This window comes from Puntigrus tetrazona, unplaced genomic scaffold, assembly GCF_018831695.1.
Source record: "Puntigrus tetrazona isolate hp1 unplaced genomic scaffold, ASM1883169v1 S000001170, whole genome shotgun sequence".
NCBI lineage: Eukaryota > Metazoa > Chordata > Actinopteri > Cypriniformes > Cyprinidae > Puntigrus > Puntigrus tetrazona.
Window position 1 is genome coordinate 344009 of NW_025048756.1, and position 21279 is coordinate 365287.

General features: G+C 38.5%; 1 protein-coding gene across 6 annotated transcripts in view; it reads left to right on the forward strand.

Moving 5' to 3' along the window:
- Positions 1–17662, forward strand: part of dst (dystonin) — a 127385-nt gene extending 109723 nt beyond the window's left edge. For 3 of the 6 annotated variants that reach the window (XM_043234553.1, XM_043234554.1, XM_043234556.1), the window contains 20 exons: positions 438–557; positions 2295–2464; positions 2777–2936; positions 4373–4567; positions 5038–5166; positions 6180–6323; positions 6830–7018; positions 7119–7248; positions 8108–8271; positions 8362–8524; positions 8605–8759; positions 8866–8940; positions 9707–9724; positions 10820–10936; positions 12270–12387; positions 12703–12810; positions 13708–13898; positions 15013–15123; positions 15884–16007; positions 16616–17662. In XM_043234553.1, the coding sequence (XP_043090488.1) occupies positions 438–557; positions 2295–2464; positions 2777–2936; positions 4373–4567; positions 5038–5166; positions 6180–6323; positions 6830–7018; positions 7119–7248; positions 8108–8271; positions 8362–8524; positions 8605–8759; positions 8866–8940; positions 9707–9724; positions 10820–10936; positions 12270–12387; positions 12703–12810; positions 13708–13898; positions 15013–15123; positions 15884–16007; positions 16616–16872 (2838 nt within the window). In that variant the 3' untranslated portion in view covers positions 16873–17662. The remainder of the gene's footprint in view (positions 1–437; positions 558–2294; positions 2465–2776; positions 2937–4372; positions 4568–5037; positions 5167–6179; positions 6324–6829; positions 7019–7118; positions 7249–8107; positions 8272–8361; positions 8525–8604; positions 8760–8865; positions 8941–9706; positions 9725–10819; positions 10937–12269; positions 12388–12702; positions 12811–13707; positions 13899–15012; positions 15124–15883; positions 16008–16615) is intronic. The other 3 variants (XM_043234559.1, XM_043234557.1, XM_043234558.1) reach the window with 2 other exon arrangements.
- Positions 17663–21279: the final 3617 nt, after the last annotated feature.

Below are 21279 nucleotides of genomic sequence, written 5' to 3' on the forward strand. Positions count from 1 at the left end.
TATTCCCATGAATAAAGCCAGAGCTTCACAGGAATGGCTTAAAAAAACAATGCTGATGTTTTGGAGTAGCCAAGTCAAAGTCCAGATCTCAGTCCAATTGAAAATTTATGAGGGAACTTGAAAAATGCTGTCCACTCAAAGGCTCCATGCAGCCAGACTGAGCAAAGAAGAATGAGAAACACTGCGGTGGCCAGATGTGCAGAGACCTACAGTATCAACACAGACTCTTCTGGAAATGCTTTCAAAGGCGCATTTAAAAAAAAATACTGACCCAAGAGGTTTAATGTGTGCTTTATGCAAACAATTATTTATTAACTGCAATCGATTTTTGAACAAACCTATTGGATTATTTAAAATATTTTGTTGTTCAATGAAAATAAAATAATGCTATAATGTACTTCACACTACATGGAATCTCATGTTCTTGTCTTCTGCAGTTCCACGAGTCCTGGAACAAACTGATGGAGTGGCTGGAGGAGTCAGAGAGAGTTCTGGACTCCGAGCTGGAGATCGCTAATGATCCAGACAAGATCAAGACGCAGTTAACCCAGCACAAGGTGACGACAGCAGTCCATTCCTTTGTCCAACACACATCTCAGTGATCCGATTGCAAGTGATCAGCAGAGACACATGACATTTCCACCTGGTGCCAGATGCATAAACTAGGTTAAGAACTAGTCTGGCCAAGTGGCAGTTAATCAAGGTAATAAGTATTACTTTTTGGATTAAATCTTTATGTAAGTGATTAGCTGATATTTAACATAGAGGATAAATCTATTAAAAGGAAGAGACGAGAGAAAGATTTTTTCACAGCTGTGTGGCCCCATCTCTTTTGTTGTTGTGAGGGGTTTGGGTATTTCCAGTTTTTAAGTGACAGCAGCAGTTTACAAACTTCAGTCAGTCATACAGAAGACAACACAATACGATCAAACAAGCAATCAAGGAAGAAGGGATGAAAATTAATTGTTGTAAAATGTAAATGTAAAATTAATGTTGTTGTCAGTAGGGCAGGGGTTAAATAACAGGAATATAGCAAATTATATGACAAATACACAAATGTTTATTTACTATAATTATCCAAAATCATGCATTGATATGACTGTAAAAGACATAATATAGCATATATATTGCCATGCGGTTGTATATAGTAAAACTATAATACAGATGCTTAAATATCATTTTTTTTGTGGACCTTGAAGGTTACGAAATGTATCCAAGATACTAATACAGTTAAAGGAATGTTTATTATTGCAAAATAACTCATGAAATAGTCTGAATTTAAATTGAAATTTACCATTGACTGACATCCCAACCGCATGGTTGACATTAATAAAAAAAAACATAAATTATTAAAAAATTAATTAAAATAAAAAAATGTCTTAATATTAATTATGTCGTAATATTAGTCTAAAGCAGTTTTAAAATTGCATTAAAATGCATTCCAAATGCCTCTCTTGTGACGACTTGCATTCAGATTTCATCATGGTCCTCCTCTCTTATTTTGACACACTATATCACTTTAATAGCAAATGAAAATTACAAACAAACCCATGTTACGCAGCTTATGAGCGTGAGGGAATGGAAGCAAACAAAAAGGCTAAGGAGTGCAGCTGTAACTTTCGAGTCACGTTAGAAGAATAGGCTGTATTTCACAACTACACAACACAGTTTACTCATTTGCACCTAAATTTGGAGCTGACCACTTGTGATCCAGTCACAAAAAAGGGGTTATAGAGACTTCCTGTTCACACCATTAGCAACTATGTTTTTATAACCATCTGTGTAAGTGGAACATCTGACGGACAGCGTGAATCACAATACCAGGTGTTTTTTCACTGATGGCTATTGTGTTTTTCACTGACTGTGGGTCAGAGGTGTCATCCTGTTAAATTCCTCTATAATTAATTCCCACACTTTTTTTATAAATATAAAAAAAAAAGGTTTAAATTTTCTACACTGGACTTCAGGCCACACAGTGCCAACAAACTGAGGTTTTTCAGTTGAAATTCTGTAAAACTGAAGTCAGGCTCCTCAGTCAGAGATGATGCAGCATCAGTGGTTTTAACAAGTGGGCGGCACTCAGAGCAGAGGATTGTGTGATCCTAGTGCTGCGTGGTGGTGTGTAATTAACAGCTCAGCAGTGCTTCAGATGTTCTGATGAGTCAGTCACAAATACAACTGGCAGGACTTGATGACATCAGGCTTCCCGTAAAGCCTCACAGGATGGCTTGTGCCCTTGAGCTGCGTTCGAATGACCCTTTACCTCTGTTTGTCTTGTGTGGGGGGGATCGTAGGAGTTCCAGAAAGCTCTGGGCAGCAAGCATTCGGTGTACGACACCACCAGTCGCACGGGCCGAGCTCTGAAGGACAAGACCTCCTTGCAAGATGACAACCAGAAACTGGACGACATGCTCAGTGAGCTCAGGGACAAATGGGACACAGTCTGCGGGAAATCTGTGGAGAGGTACATGCGCATTTGGGTGGATTTCAAGAAAACACATATCCCTTTCTCCTAATAAAAAGTATATTTTAAATATTGAAATAGTAAAATTAACTAAAAAATTTAAATAAACTAAAATTAAAAATGCATTATTTTGTATTGTTAATGTTAACTAATGTAGTTATGTAATGCTACCAAATTAAAACTTACTGTAAAGTGTCACCAGATTTCTTTTATGCATTCATATGAATTTAAACAATATTTAATATCTGTGTCATTTATCAACTAATTGTATGATTCATGTATTTGACATCATATGGGCTATATTTTTTACAGGCAGAATAAGTTGGAGGAGGCTCTGCTGTTCTCAGGTCAGTTCACAGACGCATTGCAGGCTCTCATCGACTGGCTCTATAAAGTGGAACCACAGCTAGCTGAAGACCAGCCCGTGCATGGAGACATAGACCTCGTCCTGAACCTCATCGACAGCCATAAGGTACCCGTATGAGATTGCTTCTTCATTACTATACTGTCAAAAAGTAAATAAATGTATTACATGATCGTTGTGGCACAGTTATTTTTAATATTCGCTTATAATTTTTTTATATCCATTTAATGTCTAGGTAAAAAAAGTTATATTTTTAAGCTTTATAATGAGAAATGCATGTAAATTGAATGGTTTCCTCTGAGACAGATGTAATTCAGGCTTTTATTCACATATGAACATACTGTACTGTACTCAAACTCAACAAGCCAGACCAAACCTCACCTAAAATCAAATCTAGGTAAAAAAAAAACGATGATAAAGAAAAATGAAAATGAAGAAAAAATGGTGGTGACATGAATGAATGAAGTGCACCCTAGGATATACCATGGTGGGTATTGCACATGCTCATGACAAAAAACTGCAATTGTACACAATGGCATGTCCAGTCTCATCAGTGCCATGCTCTGACCTGATCTGTGTGTGTGTGTTTGTGTGTGTACCTGAGTGTGTGTGTGTGAATTTTTCAAGCCTGGAGCAGCTTTCTTAAAATATCCGCCTCTATGATTTGAACTTAGTCCTGTTCTTGGAGTCTAGAGCAGGAATATAATTATGCTGAACTATCATCAGAGGGAGTGTAATATGACTTCAATTAGAAGTGACAGGAGTGCTGGCAAGCCCAGACTCAAACGCATCTCCAGAGCGGACATCAGAACACACTCGAGCTGATGAGCTCAGTGATGACATCATTTATGTTCAGAACCAAAGAAAAAGATCACCAGCAATCTTCTGACTATGTTTGGTGCTGTTTACACATGATTTCTATGGATGCAATCTAGAACTGGGTAATCTAGCTCAAAGAAATTCCAGCTTTTTGACAACATTCTATAAATATCTCAAAATTGATGTAGTCGCAAGACACGGAAGAGTTGCCTAATGTGATTCATATTTCATACATCATCAAAGTCACAGAGCCAACATAATCTTTTTTTTAATGAATATGGCTGATGGAAAGGCTACATAATTAAAACCTGGTGATGACATCACTGCTGTTATGTGCAGATGTCGTAAAGCCTGGCTGTTAGGAAATAATAACGTTAGCAGTGTGATTGATAGCAGTGGACATCAGAGGTGGACATGGGCTCTGGCATGACATAGACACCACTGTCCAACTTTAAGAAATGCGATTGGAATGTTGATTAATTTAGTACTAATAATAGCTCCTATAAATCTGCTGTGTTGAAATATAATTACACATTGACTATTTAACCCAACATGTAGCCATTTAATGATTTTTAGTGCATCACTTGAGCATTAGGATTTCTATTTTTAGAATACACATACATACACTGTCGATGCGGATCGTTCCATTTCGGTTAGAATGCTGTCTTTGAATGCAGCTAAATGCGGATTGGTTGAATGTATGTATTTCTCCATGTGTACTGCAGGTGTTCCAGAAGGAGTTGGGCAAAAGGACTGGCAGCGTGCAGGCTTTGAAGCGCTCGGCCCGTGAGCTTATTGAGAGCAGCCACGATGATTCGTCCTGGGTCAAAGTTCAGATGCAAGAGCTGAGCACACGCTGGGAGACGGTCTGCAGCCTCTCTGTGTCCAAACAGACACGGCTCGAGCAGGCACTCTGTCAGGTAAAACTTTCATGCCGCCAGATGTTACACTCACGATCTGAAAACATCATTTTGTTTTTAATGAGAATTTTGCACATTCTTTTGAGACTTCCAATAAAACAAACTACAAGTGCCAGGTCCAATAGAGTTTGATCTGCTCCAGCATTCAATAACTAGAACACGCTAAATGTGGCAATCACCTAATTAGGCCGAATGCTGGGATTCTTCTGAAGAAAATGCCAGGAATTTCTTAAATAGCATTCTTTCTAGTTAATTCACTTGGCTGACTGATGTCACGACCACAGAATGGATTTCTGAATAAGAGAATTTTGAAAAGCAAATGATTTCAATGGACTGTGAAGAAAGCTTTTGTTTACCAAAGTTTCAAAGTGCAATGAACTCCAAAACATAGGGTTGAAAAAGTCATGGAAAACATAAACAATTAAAGAAAAAGAAACACGTTTATTGATTTGAACACATCTGTTGCTCAGGCTGAGGAGTTCCACTCCACTGTTCATATCTTACTGGAGTGGCTTGCCGAGGCCGAGCAGAGCCTTCGTTTCCACGGTGCCCTGCCTGAAGATGAAGAAGCCCTCCGTGCTCTCATTGAACAGCACAAGGCAAGTTTCCCACAACAATAACAAAGAATCCACACAAGACAAATTAATCAGTGTGATTTTTACCTTGTAAAACCTTTTCGGTGACAATAGCATATCAGTATTTACTGGCAACAATGATGGGCCACGGTAAACACCAAAAAATGAAACTGTATCTGTTTTACATTACAACATTGAGTTTAAATGCAAGTGTGTGCCAGAAGGATCGTAATCTTTCCAAGACAGTGTGTGTGTGTGTGTGTGTGTGTGTGTGTGTGTTTTCCAAAACCCTGACATTCTTTTTTTATTAGCTCCACACATACTGTGAGGTAGTGATCCGTAGCCCGGTCTCTCTACATGTCCAACTGAGTAACAAAAGCCATACATGGCTTCAAATCTTTATTAACTACTGCTTGCCAGGAAAGAGTTCCCATATTTCATCTCATATAGTGTGATCTCATATTCAATATCCAAAATAGTTTGTTCCCTGAGAAGGCAAACATCCTGTGAGATGATATGGTTTCATCTATGGTAAAGATGCCAGTTACTAATGATTGGTAGTAATACACAGTCTCTGAGAATAGCATACTCTACATAGTCTACATAAGTTTTAGAAATACATGTGGTTACTTACTATTTTACATACAGACAACAATGAATAGTCAGTATAGAATACTCTTTTTTTTTGCATCAAGGTCTTAATTACCCTGTATGAATTTACATATATATGTGCTGTATTTTTAATAATAGCTGACTGTACATTTGTCCTTATCTATTTTACTGACAAATACAACTGAAACCATTTCCTTTCCCAATATTCTTACAGGCATCACTTGCAGTGAAGACGATTTATCAGAATTATGTTTAGTTTAGTTTGACACAATGAGTCACTTCCTTGCATTGTGCACAATATCTGAGCTAAATGCATTTCACACCAACACTCGTCCTGAGGATTTAATCACACCCTTGGATCATGAAGATGGGTTACTCTTTGTGTAAACATGGCTATTTAATAATGGAACTTTTGATGCATGCAGGAGTTTATGAAGAAGCTGGAGGAGAAGCGACTAGCCTTGAATAAAGCCACAAGCATGGGAGAAGCCATCCTGTCCATCTGCCACCCAGACTCCATCACCACCATCAAACACTGGAACACCATCATTAAAGCACGCTTTGAGGAGGTTTGTCTATTCCTCCCAATCAGTTTTATAAAAGTAGATTACTAAAAGTAAAGCATTAAGTTCACTTAGTCAAAAAGATATCATCTGAGGGACATTTAAAATTTTCAAACGCATTAATTCATAGATTTTACTACAATTACTGACAGCGAGATTGAAAAAATGGTTGCACAAAAAATAAAGAAACAAAAAAACCCTCCAGAAAACATGTATCTGCCTCAAACATCATTCTAATCTGGATCAGTGGTTCCAGAAAAAGTGCTCCTTTGACTAACTTTATAATTACAACAGTTCCAGACAGACTTATAAAACTATGTTTTTTCTGTTTCTTCCGAAAGTTGTGTGAAGGTAGCCAATAAGATCTTACCAGATTAAGAAAGTATTTTCCTATTTTATGCGCAGTTACTTCTCATTTTTGGGCTGGTAACCAAAGGTTGTAGATCAGATTCCACAGTGAATGATCCATAACTGTGAGGTATGGTATGATAATATTTCTGTGTGATGGTCAGGTAACAGCCTGGGCCCGACAGCACCAGCAGAGACTCTCCAGTGCTCTGGCTGAACTGCTGGCCACTCAAGAACTGCTGGAGAACCTGCTGAACTGGCTGCAGTGGGCTGAAACCACGCTTGGTGAGAAAGACAAGGAATCCCTTCCTCAAGAGTTAGAGGAAGTCAAAACGCTCATCGCTGAGCACCAGGTACCGTCAAGAGCTGGAACATCATTACATCATTACACTTTTTCAGGTTTAGTAGGATGAACTGTTGAAACAAGCTGTTTTTGTCTTTGTTGTGTACCAGGCATTTATGGAAGAGATGACCAGAAAACAGCCAGATGTGGACAAAATCACAAAAACTCATAAGAGAAAAGCCACAGCAGATCCTCCAGTTCAGTCTCAAATCCCAGTTTTAGAGAAAGGACGGACAGCCAGTGAGTACCAGCATCCAATATGAGCTCCGTGTTTGTGTTCAGTTTGCCACAGAAAAAAGTGAATTTTTTTCTGGTGTTTTTTGTTAGTAATTAACAGAAAAGATGATGCATATTTTGAAAAGATGACAATAAAAAACCTGAAGTTGACTTTGTAGTAAGTGAACTAAAGTAAACATTGACAAAATAATTGACAATTTTTCTTTAATATGATTATTTAGCTTTTGTTTATGGTGAAATTAAGTTAACAAAAAATACTGCCCTACATTAAGTAAGATTTTAGCTTATGCCAAAAAATATATGTTTATATATATATATATATGGTACATATGGTATGGTGTGGTTGTTAAAATGAAAAATACTCTTTTTGGCCCACAATAAAATCTTTTTCTGTGCACTTTTATGAGTACTTATAAATACCTGATACAAACTGATTTTAGCCTATTATAGTAGCAAAGTGTGTAACTGGACACAGCGCTAAACTAGACTAGAGGTTAGTTTTGGGCTCTAGGTTCAAATCCTGCAAAAGGTGACTCATGAACTCTTTAGCAACACTACAGCCCCCTTTGCACCCTATTTATGACCCTGGATCTTTATGCTATCTTTATCTCTGTCCTAACTTGTGCTTTTTCTAATAATGTAGTAGCTTTGTATTATGAGTTTTATAGTGTTATTGCCTCCTTAGGATGAGCCACTTATAGTGTTATTACTGTTATTAAATTAATATATGTTAATGTGTCCCACTGGTCTAAAAACATAATGACTAACAATTAAGTCGTAGATAAAAACATCATCATCAAAAACAAACATCATCGCTGATTGTTTAGGTTTGGCTGATTATTAATGTTTGTTTGGTCATCAGGAAAGAGATCTCCTACACAGTCCATGTACACCGCAGCATCACAGGCACAAATCGAGACCAAGAACCCCAGAGTGAACCTGCTGGTTAGTAAGTGGCAGCAGGTATGGCTGCTAGCACTGGACCGGAGGAGGAAGCTCAACGATGCTCTGGACAGACTAGAGGAGGTCAGACACACATGCACACATAACCTCACACCTGTCTGAGACTCCTGTAAGGTGGCTTCACACTCATTCTTTACTCTTATCTGCCTTTAGCTGAAAGAGTTTGCTAACTTCGACTTTGACGTATGGAGGAAGCGCTACATGCGCTGGATGAACCACAAGAAATCACGCGTCATGGACTTCTTCCGTCGCATCGATAAAGACCAGGATGGCAAAGTCACGAGGCAGGAATTCATCGATGGCATCCTGTCTTCAAGTAAGGAAAGATTTCAAACCTGTGTTGTTTAGGTGTAAAGTTTTTCAGGCTTTGCCCTCATAGCCTCTCTGGTCCTGTAGAGTTCCCCACCAGTCGTCTGGAGATGAGTGCCGTTGCAGACATCTTTGATCGGGACGGCGACGGCTACATCGACTACTATGAGTTTGTGGCTGCTCTACATCCCAACAAAGATGCTTACAAACCATTAACCGATGCTGACAAAATTGAAGATGAGGTAAACGTTATCAGCTTACTTTCTGGAAAGTTCTACGCAATCATTGGAAGCATTACAGATGGTGTTTCTTGTAATCACGTTCTGATTTATGATTTCATGTGTTTAGGTGACTCGCCAAGTTGCAAAGTGCAAGTGTCCGAAACGGTTCCAAGTAGAGCAGATTGGAGCCAACAAATATCGGGTAATTTACATTTTTCATGCTTTCTGAATGAGTCAGAATGTCATAAAGTCATAGATGTAGTATGGAACCCTTGAACAAAAACACTAAGATTTTTACAAAATTTACAAAACCCTCACCACAGTCATGAAGTACTATGATTGTGGAAACAAGGCGATTAATGAAATAAATTAATCGTTTTTTAACCTCAGTTTGTCATTTTACAACAAAGGTTTTTAGTTCTCGGAAAATATGATATAAAATAGCATTTATGCCAGATGAAAATTAATTAAATAATGAGTCAACAACTTGATTGTATGTAAACAGTCTAACAAAGTTCAGTAAAACATTGGCTCTATCCAAATGAAAAGGCCCCAATTCCTTGTATCAAAACTGAAAGAATGTTTTGAGGAAAAGATGGAAACATGAAGTTGGCAGTGTTCCACAGATTAAACTTCTCCTCTACCCAAACCTCTTTGCCCCAACACAGAGAATGACTTCATTACATTTACATTTAGGGTTTTCCCCGGGCCACTTTTCTCTGACACTCCTAATAAACTGATCCTGTAACATTTGGTCACGGTCAGTTTTCTACTGCTGCCCGTAATCTAAGGGGAATAATAAAGGTGATCATAAATACTTCTTTCTGACTGGCTGGAGGCCTGTAACTGTGCCACTCTGTAGAAAAGTTAGATAGAACGTCTTTTGTATTTTTTTTTGTAAAAACCAAAAAGAGTAAACTGATATATTTACTAATGTTTGTCTTTTTGCTGTTTTTCCCCCACATCAGTTCTACCTTGGAAATCAGGTATACATGCATAGTGCTTTTTGTTCTGATTCTGATTCACTGTCACTGTGTCTTTGAATCCCCAATATTTAATGCTGTCTTAAACTCACAAGCGGATAAGGATATTTAAAGAAGTTTTTAAATCTCTATCCAAAGCCAGCCATTTTGTTTGTGGCATGGCTGTGTACAAATCTCCACTGGCATTGAAGCTCGGTGGTTTGAGAAAGTTACTAGCGCAGGTGAAGCAATAAATAGTGATAAATATTTCAACTTCCTTAATACTAAATGATACCAAAAATTGTTTAGTGCTGATATGCCCTTAATGTTTCATATGTTGTGAAATAGTGTTTAAACTAATTTTAAGGCAGATTAAATAAAGTCTGAGTTAAACGGGCACAAATATTTGGGAAATAGTTTCCAGTCAACATGAAATCAACATTAAACACTTAAATAATAATAATTTAAAAATAAATAAATACATACCTTATAGTATTATAGCTTGTCCCCCATCTTAAACAGCTTATCAGCCAAATAAACAATCATTGATTGCATTTATTAATAATAAACAATTATGTTTTTGCTTTAATAGTTAATACAGTCATTTAATGTAATATAATACTGTATATGCAGCAACAGCAATTCATTGGGTTTGTGAATGTTTCATGTTGACTTAACTTTTAGGGCATTTAGGATGTTTTTATTTTTTTTTTATCTGCTTTTGAGTTCAATTGCATTTTCCTCCGCAGCACTGCATTCTGCTTTTTTATTATAATTTGCCACAGCTTTTGCAGCATAACACAGTACGCTTGCCTTCTGCTACCTGCTTAATTTATGTAATCTTATTTGAGTTCTGCTTTATGAGAGCTTTTTTTTAACCGCAGTTTGTGGCTGATGTTCAAACAAGTCGAAGCTTCAGGGGAAATTTGGAGCTGAAAGATGCATGAGTCTATATATATATATATAAATCACATTAAATCATGAGCTACATGCTTTCTCAGGGTGGTGTTTTGGGAAGATCCTTGACTCTTTTATTGGGCAGGCCATGCAAACCTCATGTTTTTTCTTCCTTGTATTGAGAACTTTATATCACATCAACTGAAACCGTTCTTTTGACAGTTTGGTCTCGTTCACTGCTTACATGACCCCTTAATCGCCGACGAGAATATAACAAACAGGGACAGTCAAAATCTAACCCCCCATCTACACGTTGCCGTTTTGGAAAGCTGTATCCTGGTAAATGGTCATTCTTAAAGCCGTTTGTTGTGATTTTCTTGACTATTTCTCTTGATCATGCTTCAAAATTCATCTACTCCTCCCCCCAATCACCAAATTCACCAATGGTATCGATTCATTCTGGGTATCACTCGGAGAATAAAGGGCTTGCCGGCCAGAGAGATGCTCAGCGGGTGGCCATCAGTGTGTCGGTCATGTTGAGTTTCAGCGAGTCAATCTCAGCCATTCTTCCATATTGTTCCTATTGTTTGTGGTTGGAGTCGAGCATCAGTGTCAACACGCGCATCCTCTATGAGAATGGTAGTTTGTAGTCCTAGACGGTGCAACGTCTGTATGTATTGTTGCTTTGTGGAAAAAAAATTGGTATATGGTATGATTTCTTTTTTTTGAACAGAAAGCATGAGGCCATAATTTTCTGTGCTGTGAAATCCGTATGCTTTGGCCATATCCAACTGGCAGCAATCATTTGGCTTGTTGTTTTCTTTAGCTCCTATCTTTGGCATTGAGGATGTAGGGGAATGCAGCAGAGTTAGGCTCAAGTCTTCCCCTGCGTATCTGTGCCAGTGCCCATATTTGTATGAAAACGGAGCCTTAGCCAGAGGGTGTAGAATGCACTGATAGCACACCCTAGTGGACACACTGATCGTAGTCCTGTCCACCTTGTCTTAAAAGTGCACTAAGTAACTATTTCTATTTTAATAAAGTTTCACACATAAACAAATTGATATATCTAATAAACATCTAACACGATCAGTTACTATGAACGTGGTTGTGCACTTGCTATGAAGAGTAAAATCTTTGTTTATGCATGCATTATGACTCTTATGATTATTGACCGAATATTTCTATAATGCAAATCTTTTGCTTCATCCACTCCCACAGGTGGCAGCATAAGGTCTAGAACCACTGTCTAATCAGCCAGTAACTCTGACATGACTTTGCGCACCTTTAATGACATATAATGAACCACACAAGATTTTTTTTGCCTGTGATCAATTTTTAAATTAGCACAAAGGCACAAATGACACCAGTTGGATTGACCACTCATTTCATGTCTTCTGGAATGAAACCGATGTCATGTCTCTGTCCAAATTTGTTTTGATCAAATGGCTCAGCAGAGCAACAAGAGGAAGCCAGAGATAAAGAGAACAGAAATAGCTTCTAACAGGGAGTAATAATGTTGTGATTTGACAACATGTTTGATGGCGAGTTTGAACTCTTTTAAAAAAGCGTGTTACACATCCCAGGTTTCTGATGTTGCTCTGCTGTGTGCCTGTCACTGACAAACGTAACTGTATTGCAGAGGATGACTGTGTTCTCTGTTCATGTTCAGTTTGGAGATTCGCAGCAGCTGCGGCTGGTGCGGATCCTGCGCAGTACGGTGATGGTGCGAGTCGGTGGTGGTTGGATGGCCCTGGATGAGTTCCTGGTGAAAAATGACCCATGCAGAGGTAATGTACATTTGAGTTCAGATGCTGCTTTATAGAGGCACCTGCCAATGTCGACATTAGAAAGCATTGCCTCTCACTAGGTTTTAAAACAGAATCTAAAATAATCTTTAAAATTTTTGAAAGTTAAGAATGTTACCGATGGATACATTTATGTAAGCTGTAATCATTTGTTGTGGCTGAATCTTTTCTTCCTGCACTCTAACTGGCTGTTTATAGGATTCTTAAAGCTTGCCGGTCTCTTCCCATAAAGACTTTCTCTCAGAATTTCCCCTCTCCTGCTGCTTTGTTTGTAAACCCAATTATCGTTTCTTCTAGTTCACCACCACGGGAGCAAAATGTTGCGCTCGGAATCAAATTCTTCAATTACTCAGTCTCCTATAGGTTGGCAACTCTCACACTTTCTCTCCTTGCTCCATCCCAGTGGTATGTGTGCATCCCAGTGTGTGTGTGTGTGTGTGTGTGTGCTGCAGTGATCCCTGAATGGTATTCTCATTAACATTAATCTCACGCTTCCCTTTCCATCGTGCTGTCTGGGACTGTTTAGCATGTGGTTTTGTGTTGCGTCATGTGTCTTCTCTCACTTCCTCTGCATGTGCATATTGTAGCTCTGTTGCAGTGAAACTTGCTCGACAATCTCATCTATGCAAGATATCAATAATTCATCACGTTAAATGAAACTATACACAACAAACCAAGTATTTCTTGCTAAATTGATTGATTTTTTTTAATTGCAGTCCTTGAAGGAATCCTGTTCTACTATATATTTTTTTCTGCAGCATCCATTTATTTATTTATTATTATTCTATAGATTTTTGTCAGTGATGTGAAATGCATGCACATCATATCCTACATCAAACCAAAGTTCAAAACTCATTTGAGTGGGTGCCCATCATTCCCCAACCTGATTTAAAAAAAACACCCAGGATCAGAACCTTTAAAATGGTTTTCTGAAATAAGCTCTTGAAACTTGTTGTGAAGGAATGTTTTATGTTGGTACAAGTTGATCTCTGTGAACAGCATCTGTAGTTTGCGGTTGATTACCACAAAAAATGGCTTTGCCCCTCAATTTCAATCAAACTTGTGAACAAATTTGTTTGCAGTAATTACTATGGGGTGATTAAACTGATATAAACAACTTCACAGATCAAATAATAAATATTTGTAATCATTGGAACCACAGATGTTGGGCATGGACCTCAAGTTGAACTCAAGCCATAGTATTCCTTTGACTTTGAGAGGCTTATTTTCTGAACCTGTGTTAAAGGTTTAGCTGTGGTCCTGGCTCCAGACTCACTGCATTGTTTAATGTTCTTCCTCCAGCTAAGGGCAGAACCAACGTGGAGCTGCGCGAGAAGTTTATTCTCCCAGAAGGCACCACCCAGGTGATGGCCAGTTTCCGCTACAGAGGTCGAAGGTCACGGCCGTCCTCAAGAGGTGCCTCCCCTAACAGATCCAACTCTAGCCACAGCTGCCCCGCACAACCCAACCCGCCTGGTTCCAACACACCCAAGGTATGTGTGTTTTTGTCACATTTTCCTGCCACCGATCGTGAAGCTTGGTTCCAAAGCCTAGTGAGCTGCCTTGCTGTCCACTGCCTACTTATGCCAGGAACAATTTTCCCCAGACATGTTGCTGTCCTGGGACATTTCTCAATACCAAGTATGCAAAACTCAGTAATTCTACAAATGGAACAGCAGCATATTTTCATTTCATTTCATTCAGCTTGCCTCGGCTACTGAAATTTTCCTCATTGCATTTACAATAAGTTGAAATATGATATCAAACACCACTCTCTCTTTTCTGTTTATTTTTAAATATATTAATAGCTGCAGAAATGTACTTCAGGGAACGTATATATATTACAATTAAAGTAAATATTTGAACAACACTACTGCTTTTCGTTTTCATTTTAATAAAGTTCTAAATCATAAACTGCAAATTTGAGTTTTAAACAACTACAGTCTTGTCTGAAATACTCAAACTACATTTCATGACACAATGACAGTAATATTTTGAAAATCATGCAAATAAATGGTGGTTGAAATACAATGCTGCGTGAACTCAACCAATCAGCATGCTCTGCACACAGCCCCCACCACGAAAGTTCCAGACCTTAGTAAAAAGTAGTACCGCATGTGCAGAGACTTTCTGAGGAGAAACTTTTTGTCCATAACTTTATTTTAAACCCGGATTCATACAATGAAAACACACCAAGTACCTCCTCGAAGTCTATAGTTCCTGGAAAAAGTTCCTGAGGTGAAAATAGGCTTATAGGCAACTGCTTTGTAAGGCAACAATATAGCATAGCACTTTGTTGCTAATCTATCAGAATAAAAGGCATATCACACTTAAAAAAAAATCTTTTTTATCAATATTTAGCATTATATGTTCTCTCTTCATCATTTGAATCGAATGGCCAGAAAACATTGTTTTGAAAGGCAGCATAACCATGTTTTGTCAGGAGTGTATGTGACATCTGCCTTACATAGGCTGCTCACTAAGATTTGGAACAGAGTCGAAGATAGCCCCATGATTATTTCATATATAATTGTTTCCTGTTTCGTGTGTCTTTTTTTTTCTATTGCTACCCTTCATATGTGGTTGATCCACAATTATTTCTCACAGACACCCCAACATTTAACCCGCAATTATGATAAACCCTGGTTGACAAACAGCAAATCAGCTACTCCTCTTAAATCATCTGACTCCTTTGACAGCCAAGGGTCATCCAATGAGGTATAGTGCTTAAGAAATGAGTGACAAATCCCCATCTAATCTCCATCTCCTGCTTCTGACCTCTGTCTCTGCCTTGTTACTGATCTAATTGCTTCCTGTGTGGATTTGGGATTGAGTTCAATCTCTTTCTCTGGCTTTGCAATGATGCATGGACGTGGTCTGTTATTAAGGCGGATGCTTTTGCTTCAGTCTTGCTTCAGTTCAATCTGATCTTTAAACCTCTCTTTCGCTAAGGGGATGGTATCAGCTTGATATACAAAGACAGTCTGGACCTTTTCTAAACATCACCCTCTTTCTCAACCGCTAACTGAATAATGAACAGTTTTGTGCCCTCTTGCCACTAAAACTTGATGCTTGTGAGATCTGTTCTCTAAATGGTTTCCTCTCTTTTTCCTGATGTGTACGGCTGAATTTGATTCAGTGTTAGCAGTATACTGTAATTTTCTTGTCTGTCACACACTTACTCCTTCAGGCCACGTACTTTACACACTGCAAAGTTGCAGGATTGACAAACACATTCAGTTGTGCGACTGATATGAAATGATACTTCGCTTCTAAACCATCTCTTTCAAGTTAATGCTTCGGTTAGGATTTCTGTCTTGTGTTTGAGTGCAGTTTCTTTGCCAGCATGTTAGAGCTGGGTATATCTGCATCTTAGAAAGCTCTTCTAAACCAAACAGTCACGGTATGTTACTGTTTAAGCCTCCTTACTGTTCTGTTCTAATTGGCCTGTTTTTGTCTGAATCATGACATTTTTCAGAGCACCCCTATTCAGGGCAGCAAGCTACGTCTTCCAGGCTATTTGTCAGGAAAAGGCTTTCAGTCGGGAGAGGATGGATCCTTGATAAACGCTGCAGTCATGAAGGCCAGAGGTCAAGCCATGGGTGAGTCAGGCACACCTTCTACTCTTCGTAAAGTTCTGCTGCTGCTGCTACTCTGAGTTATACAGAATATTCACAAAACTCTACATTGAGTTTATTTGACTCTGTCTCTTGATATTAAGAGACTGTAAAGACAAGTTTTGTTGGATCAAGTTTGTCAAGTATTCAACTATGCATTATCTAAAATGTGAATAGTTGAATAGTAGGCTGTCCATTCAAGTTATTAGTCCACTAATAAATTAATAAATTAATTTAGTTACTTATTCATACTTATTCATTACTTGCATTCAAGCACACACATAATGCTTACTGCAAAGTACACGCAAAACTAATGATTATGAATGTGTTTGGAAAAAGACCCAGGAGATACAATTATCTATTAATAAACTGGTGTTTATCAGTGTATCAACAGCTCTGCAGTACAGTAACAAGTACCCTTTCCTTACAGTAATGCACTTTAGTAGAAATGTCATGCTTTCTATATATATATATATACATACCATACCATCAAAACGCTGAAAGATATACACTTTTATCTTATTCTTGTGCCATGATGTGGATTTCAGTATCATTAGTACCAAGATGTAACTGGCTTTGAACTTTCTCCTTAGGGTTGAGTAAGATCTCAAGCAGGCCTGGTAGCAAAGCAGGAAGCCGAGGGAGCAGTCGCCGTGGCAGCGACGCCTCAGACTTCGATATTTCAGACATCCAGTCGGTTTGCTCAGACATGTCGGAGACGGTGACAGACTCAGGGCGACCGACGCCACGCTCAGCCTCACGCCAACACGGAGGCAAACCCTCCAAAATCCCAACTCCCCAACGGAGGAGCACCCCTACTAGCAAACTGGCTAAACCCACCAAGAGATAGTCAAAAGTCCAGTGGGCAGAAACGGCCACGTTCCAGGCCTCTGTTCTGACAGCACTGGGTTAGCGCACACTAAACCGAGACTGGACAGAAGTAGATTGACACTAAAGACTGCAAAGTGTTTTCGTTTTTAAAAAGCGTAGCAAGATGTAAATTATTCTGTTGTGAACGTGAAAAAGGAAGTTGTGTGTGGGATTGTGTGTGTGTGTGTGTTGAATGCGATGGCTTTGTGTATTTGTCCTGTACTTTACGTGAATGTTGCGTCAATAATATTTTGTTTGATCGCTGGGAAAGGTCAGCGAACACAAGAAGACTGTATGTTGTTAGGTAAACTAACTCTTTTCCACATGTTCGCGTTGAGGGAGAAGCTGAATGTACAGTCGTTTCCTCCAGCGGACATGCTTGTTGGCGATTATATGCCCTTGTATTCTGCCAGGACACCACAATTATTTATTCATCTATTTAAAGTGCAATGACAAGCTGCTGTTATGCATTTAAAGGGCAATACGATACCACTGCTACACTACAACTGTAACCCCTGCTATCATACACTACAGTTAATCCTGATCATGGCCTTTAAACTTACATATTAAACAACCGTCTGTAGCACCCTCAGTAATGTTAGTTTCTATCAAATCACAGATCGCGTGCCACCTTACTGTGACTAGAACCTTCTGACTAAAAACATTCATAAGTGCAATCATGCCTGTGTACTCTATGGTTCCTTTTTGCCTGAGTGATGCAAATTACTCAACTTTTTGTAATAAATATGCTTGCAGAAAGCTGAACAATATACGCAACCTTCACAGTCTCATTTGTTTCCATCTGTCCAAGGTCTCTGACTTCTGTAAAACATCCAAACGAAGACATTTTGAGTGAAGCACATTTATGTAACAATGTCTCAGGCCTGCGATAAACAAGTATTAAGAAGAAAATAAAACATTTTATGAGACTAAAGTGCGTTGCCAGCTTCGTAGCCTGTGGCAGTCCCTTTACCAGTAAATAGGACCAAAAACATCTTGTGTAAAGATGCCAGATGGCCTTTAATGTTGGTGGATTAATGTTAGTGTGTCGGAGTGTAATCAGATGAGACGATGTGAGGTCAGTGATGCTGTGGCATTAATCCTCAACATTCTCCTATAGGATATGGCAGCCAAGTCCTGTACGACACCTGGCAGCAAAGGGAAGAAGAGGTAGTTTTGATTTGGGTTTCATCAAGGTCTACACCAATCACTAGCCATTCAACAGCTAATTATTGTCAATATGTCAGATGTGCATATTGCTTTGCTTTATCGTAGTCGGATCTGTCCACATCATCCACGTAAGGTCCATGTTTTGGTATAGATTAAAAACTAGGGGTGTGACAAGATATCGTGGCACGTGTTTCTCACGATAGTGGTATGATAGAGTGTGAGGGAGAATCATTAATGCTGTCTACGACGAGCGCGAGTGGGAGCAACAAATCTCAGAAAAAAAACTGCTATTCTAAACGGTTTTCAATGGTCAGTTTATCGTGTTCATTCTAGGCAGACTTGGGACTGGTGTATACTTCACTTTCTGTGTTCTGTCCCATCCCGTCCCATCCCGCGCACAGCCGCGTCTACACAGCTTTCAAAGTATACTTAATCGCGGATTAGTGCGGACGGACGAGCTCGACACATCCAAAATGCCACCTACTTGACTTTTTAAAAATTGCTTACCTTGTCTTTAAAGGGATAATTGTGTTATTTGTTTGTATTTATTTATACAATTTGTCATTTTTCGTGCAATTACCTAAAAAGTGCAATTAGTTAATTTAGGCAATTAGTGCAATTTTTTGTGCAATTACCTTTTAAAAATTCAAAAATCTTGTCACGTTTTCGTGAACCCAGTCTCTCGTCTCGTGGGATAAGTGTCTCGTCACACTCCTATTCAAAACCCAAGTAATTTTTTTCCTGTTTCCAAGTATGTCCTTTTAAGAGAGTTTATAGTTATAAAACGCATTTTTCTTGAAGCGATTCGATTTATTTTTAACATTACTTAATGTAGTGTTTCAGATTTATGTACAAACCAAGCAGCTAACATTGTGGTTAGGTCACTTTATTGCTTTTATAAAGAGTCACCAGCTGCAATATGTTTGATAAATTGAATTAAAATAATCAGTTCTTCCATCTAGTGATATACAATACTCTATTATTATAAGTGTAGGTTGATCCGATCTTTTCTATTATGAAATATGTTCCTGAAATGTGTAATGTTGATATAATGAGCACTTTGGAGGAACTAATCCGTGAATTTGGTCAAATTGGCCAGGATAGAGATATCACTAGTGTGTGACTGCAAATGAATGTAGCTCAAGGCTGGAAGCCCTTCGTAAAAGACACTGGATGCTCATATGAAAAAAAGCTGATATGATCCTTTATGTTGTTAGCCTTCGTGGCCGCTATCCACAAGCATTACCAAGCTTGGAAGAGCATGGATACCTTTTTAAATGTTTACTTTCGAGTGAACTGTTCCTTCAACAGCAAGAGCGCTGATCAGGAGCTGCTTTCAACACATGCTGCTGAGAATGAAGCTGAGGGAGAACATGGACCTGGAAAGCTTTTGATTGTTCCTGACAGTCATTCCCATCTTTCGTTGCCAACATCATCTGCATTAGCAAATGACAAAAAGGCCTTTAATGAATCAACAAGTGACAGGCCTGTGTCCCATTTAAAGTGGTCCATGTTTAAAAGATGCAGCACTACAAATGGTGATTCATTATGTGGATACAGACTGGCCTAATTATATCACCAATTTCCCAGAAAGCATTAACAGCTGTTTCCCAACTACAGTAAAGATGTTCCCACCACATCCGATGGTTTATGACTTTATGTTGATTACACAAGTCCTAAGGGATGAAGAGATAGGATCCACGATGATTGCGGCGAGCATCCCAGCAGAGCCGCTGACAGAATGAGCAAGGCAATTCAAGAGAGGTCAAATCTGTAAAGACGGTCAAGTGATAAATCCATCACAAATATAAAATAATGAAATAAAAAAACACTGACATTGCTCAGCATTTGAAAAGCCAAAAAGACCAGTGTGAATTTTGTGGGCAACTTTGTCTAAAGGATGACAGCATTTGAGAAATGCCAACAGTTGAGGAAAAGTATAGGAGAATTAAGATGGCAGTTGAATAAAGCTGCCATCATCGAGAAGTGCTTGTTTTCTCAAAGTATTACCCAGTGGAGTTGTTATGACATTTTGAGTACTTTGAGTAAACGTGACACAATACTCCCGCAATTGCATTAATTCTAAGGTATTAATATCTACCTTTTAAGAGTACAAACATGTATATATAGGGGGACAGGGATATGTTTGGGTCATTGCAGAGTTTATATAATGAAACATTGCCTCCAACCATTAGGCACCGAAAAAAATAAAATTAAAATTAAAATAATAGTTTATTTATTAAATAGTTGTGAGGAGTTCAAAACAATATATAAATAAATTCTATATCTTTAAATACAATTATTTGCACTAAGGTCTGGTTAATAGTTTAGAAGAGCAGGTCAGTTTGTGGCGTACAGAATGTTTGCAGAGCTCTGCTAGTGCCTATCCGTGACATACTACATCTGCCTCCTAGTGCGCTATCTAGACAGTGATCCACTGTCTACTGTAGACTTAATAGAGATAGTTTGCCTTTTCTTGTTTTTAATGCTTATCCTATCTGAATGTTCAGCATGCAGTTTGGGGAGCATTTAGTGCTCAATTTTCCGCTGTTTTTTTTGTTAAGCCAAATAATAAAATACAGTATACAATCTGTTTAAAAATCTAGTTGTCCTTTTTGGGTAGCATCTATGATTCAGGTGCCTAAACATCACTGGCCACCTAAAATGAGCATAAGCACACCAATATAGCTAAAAACGTCCCCCCAAACGGCAATATCTGACTGCAGAGTCATTGTGTGAAGAATGTGGAGGTCGGTGTTTGCATAGGATAATGTGTTGGAGAGATGAAGGCCTGTTGGGCCCGAGGGTGGAGTGGAGCTCATGGATCAGGTTTTCGTCTAAGCAGGTTTAGGCTGAAGTCAACATTGGGACCAGAGATGCTTCTTTAAATTTGTCTTTATGATCACTGTGGGAACAGCCAAGGAACAATCTGCAGTGAACTTGCTTTGGAAGAATATGTAAGTAAATGACATATGCTTTTAGCAGATATAAAGGTAAAAGCCACTACTGTTTAGTTCAATTAAAAGGTGAATGTGTGTTATGCATGTAAACTTCACAGTTTGAAAAGTTGAACTTAAATCTGTACTTTTTATTGCATCAGTGCATATATTCATGTTTTTTTCATTATTGATTGTCATAGGTTTTCAGACCTTTGTAAGTTAAATGCTTACAGTTATGTGTGTTTTATTATAAACGCATCTGATCTGATTAGTTTTGT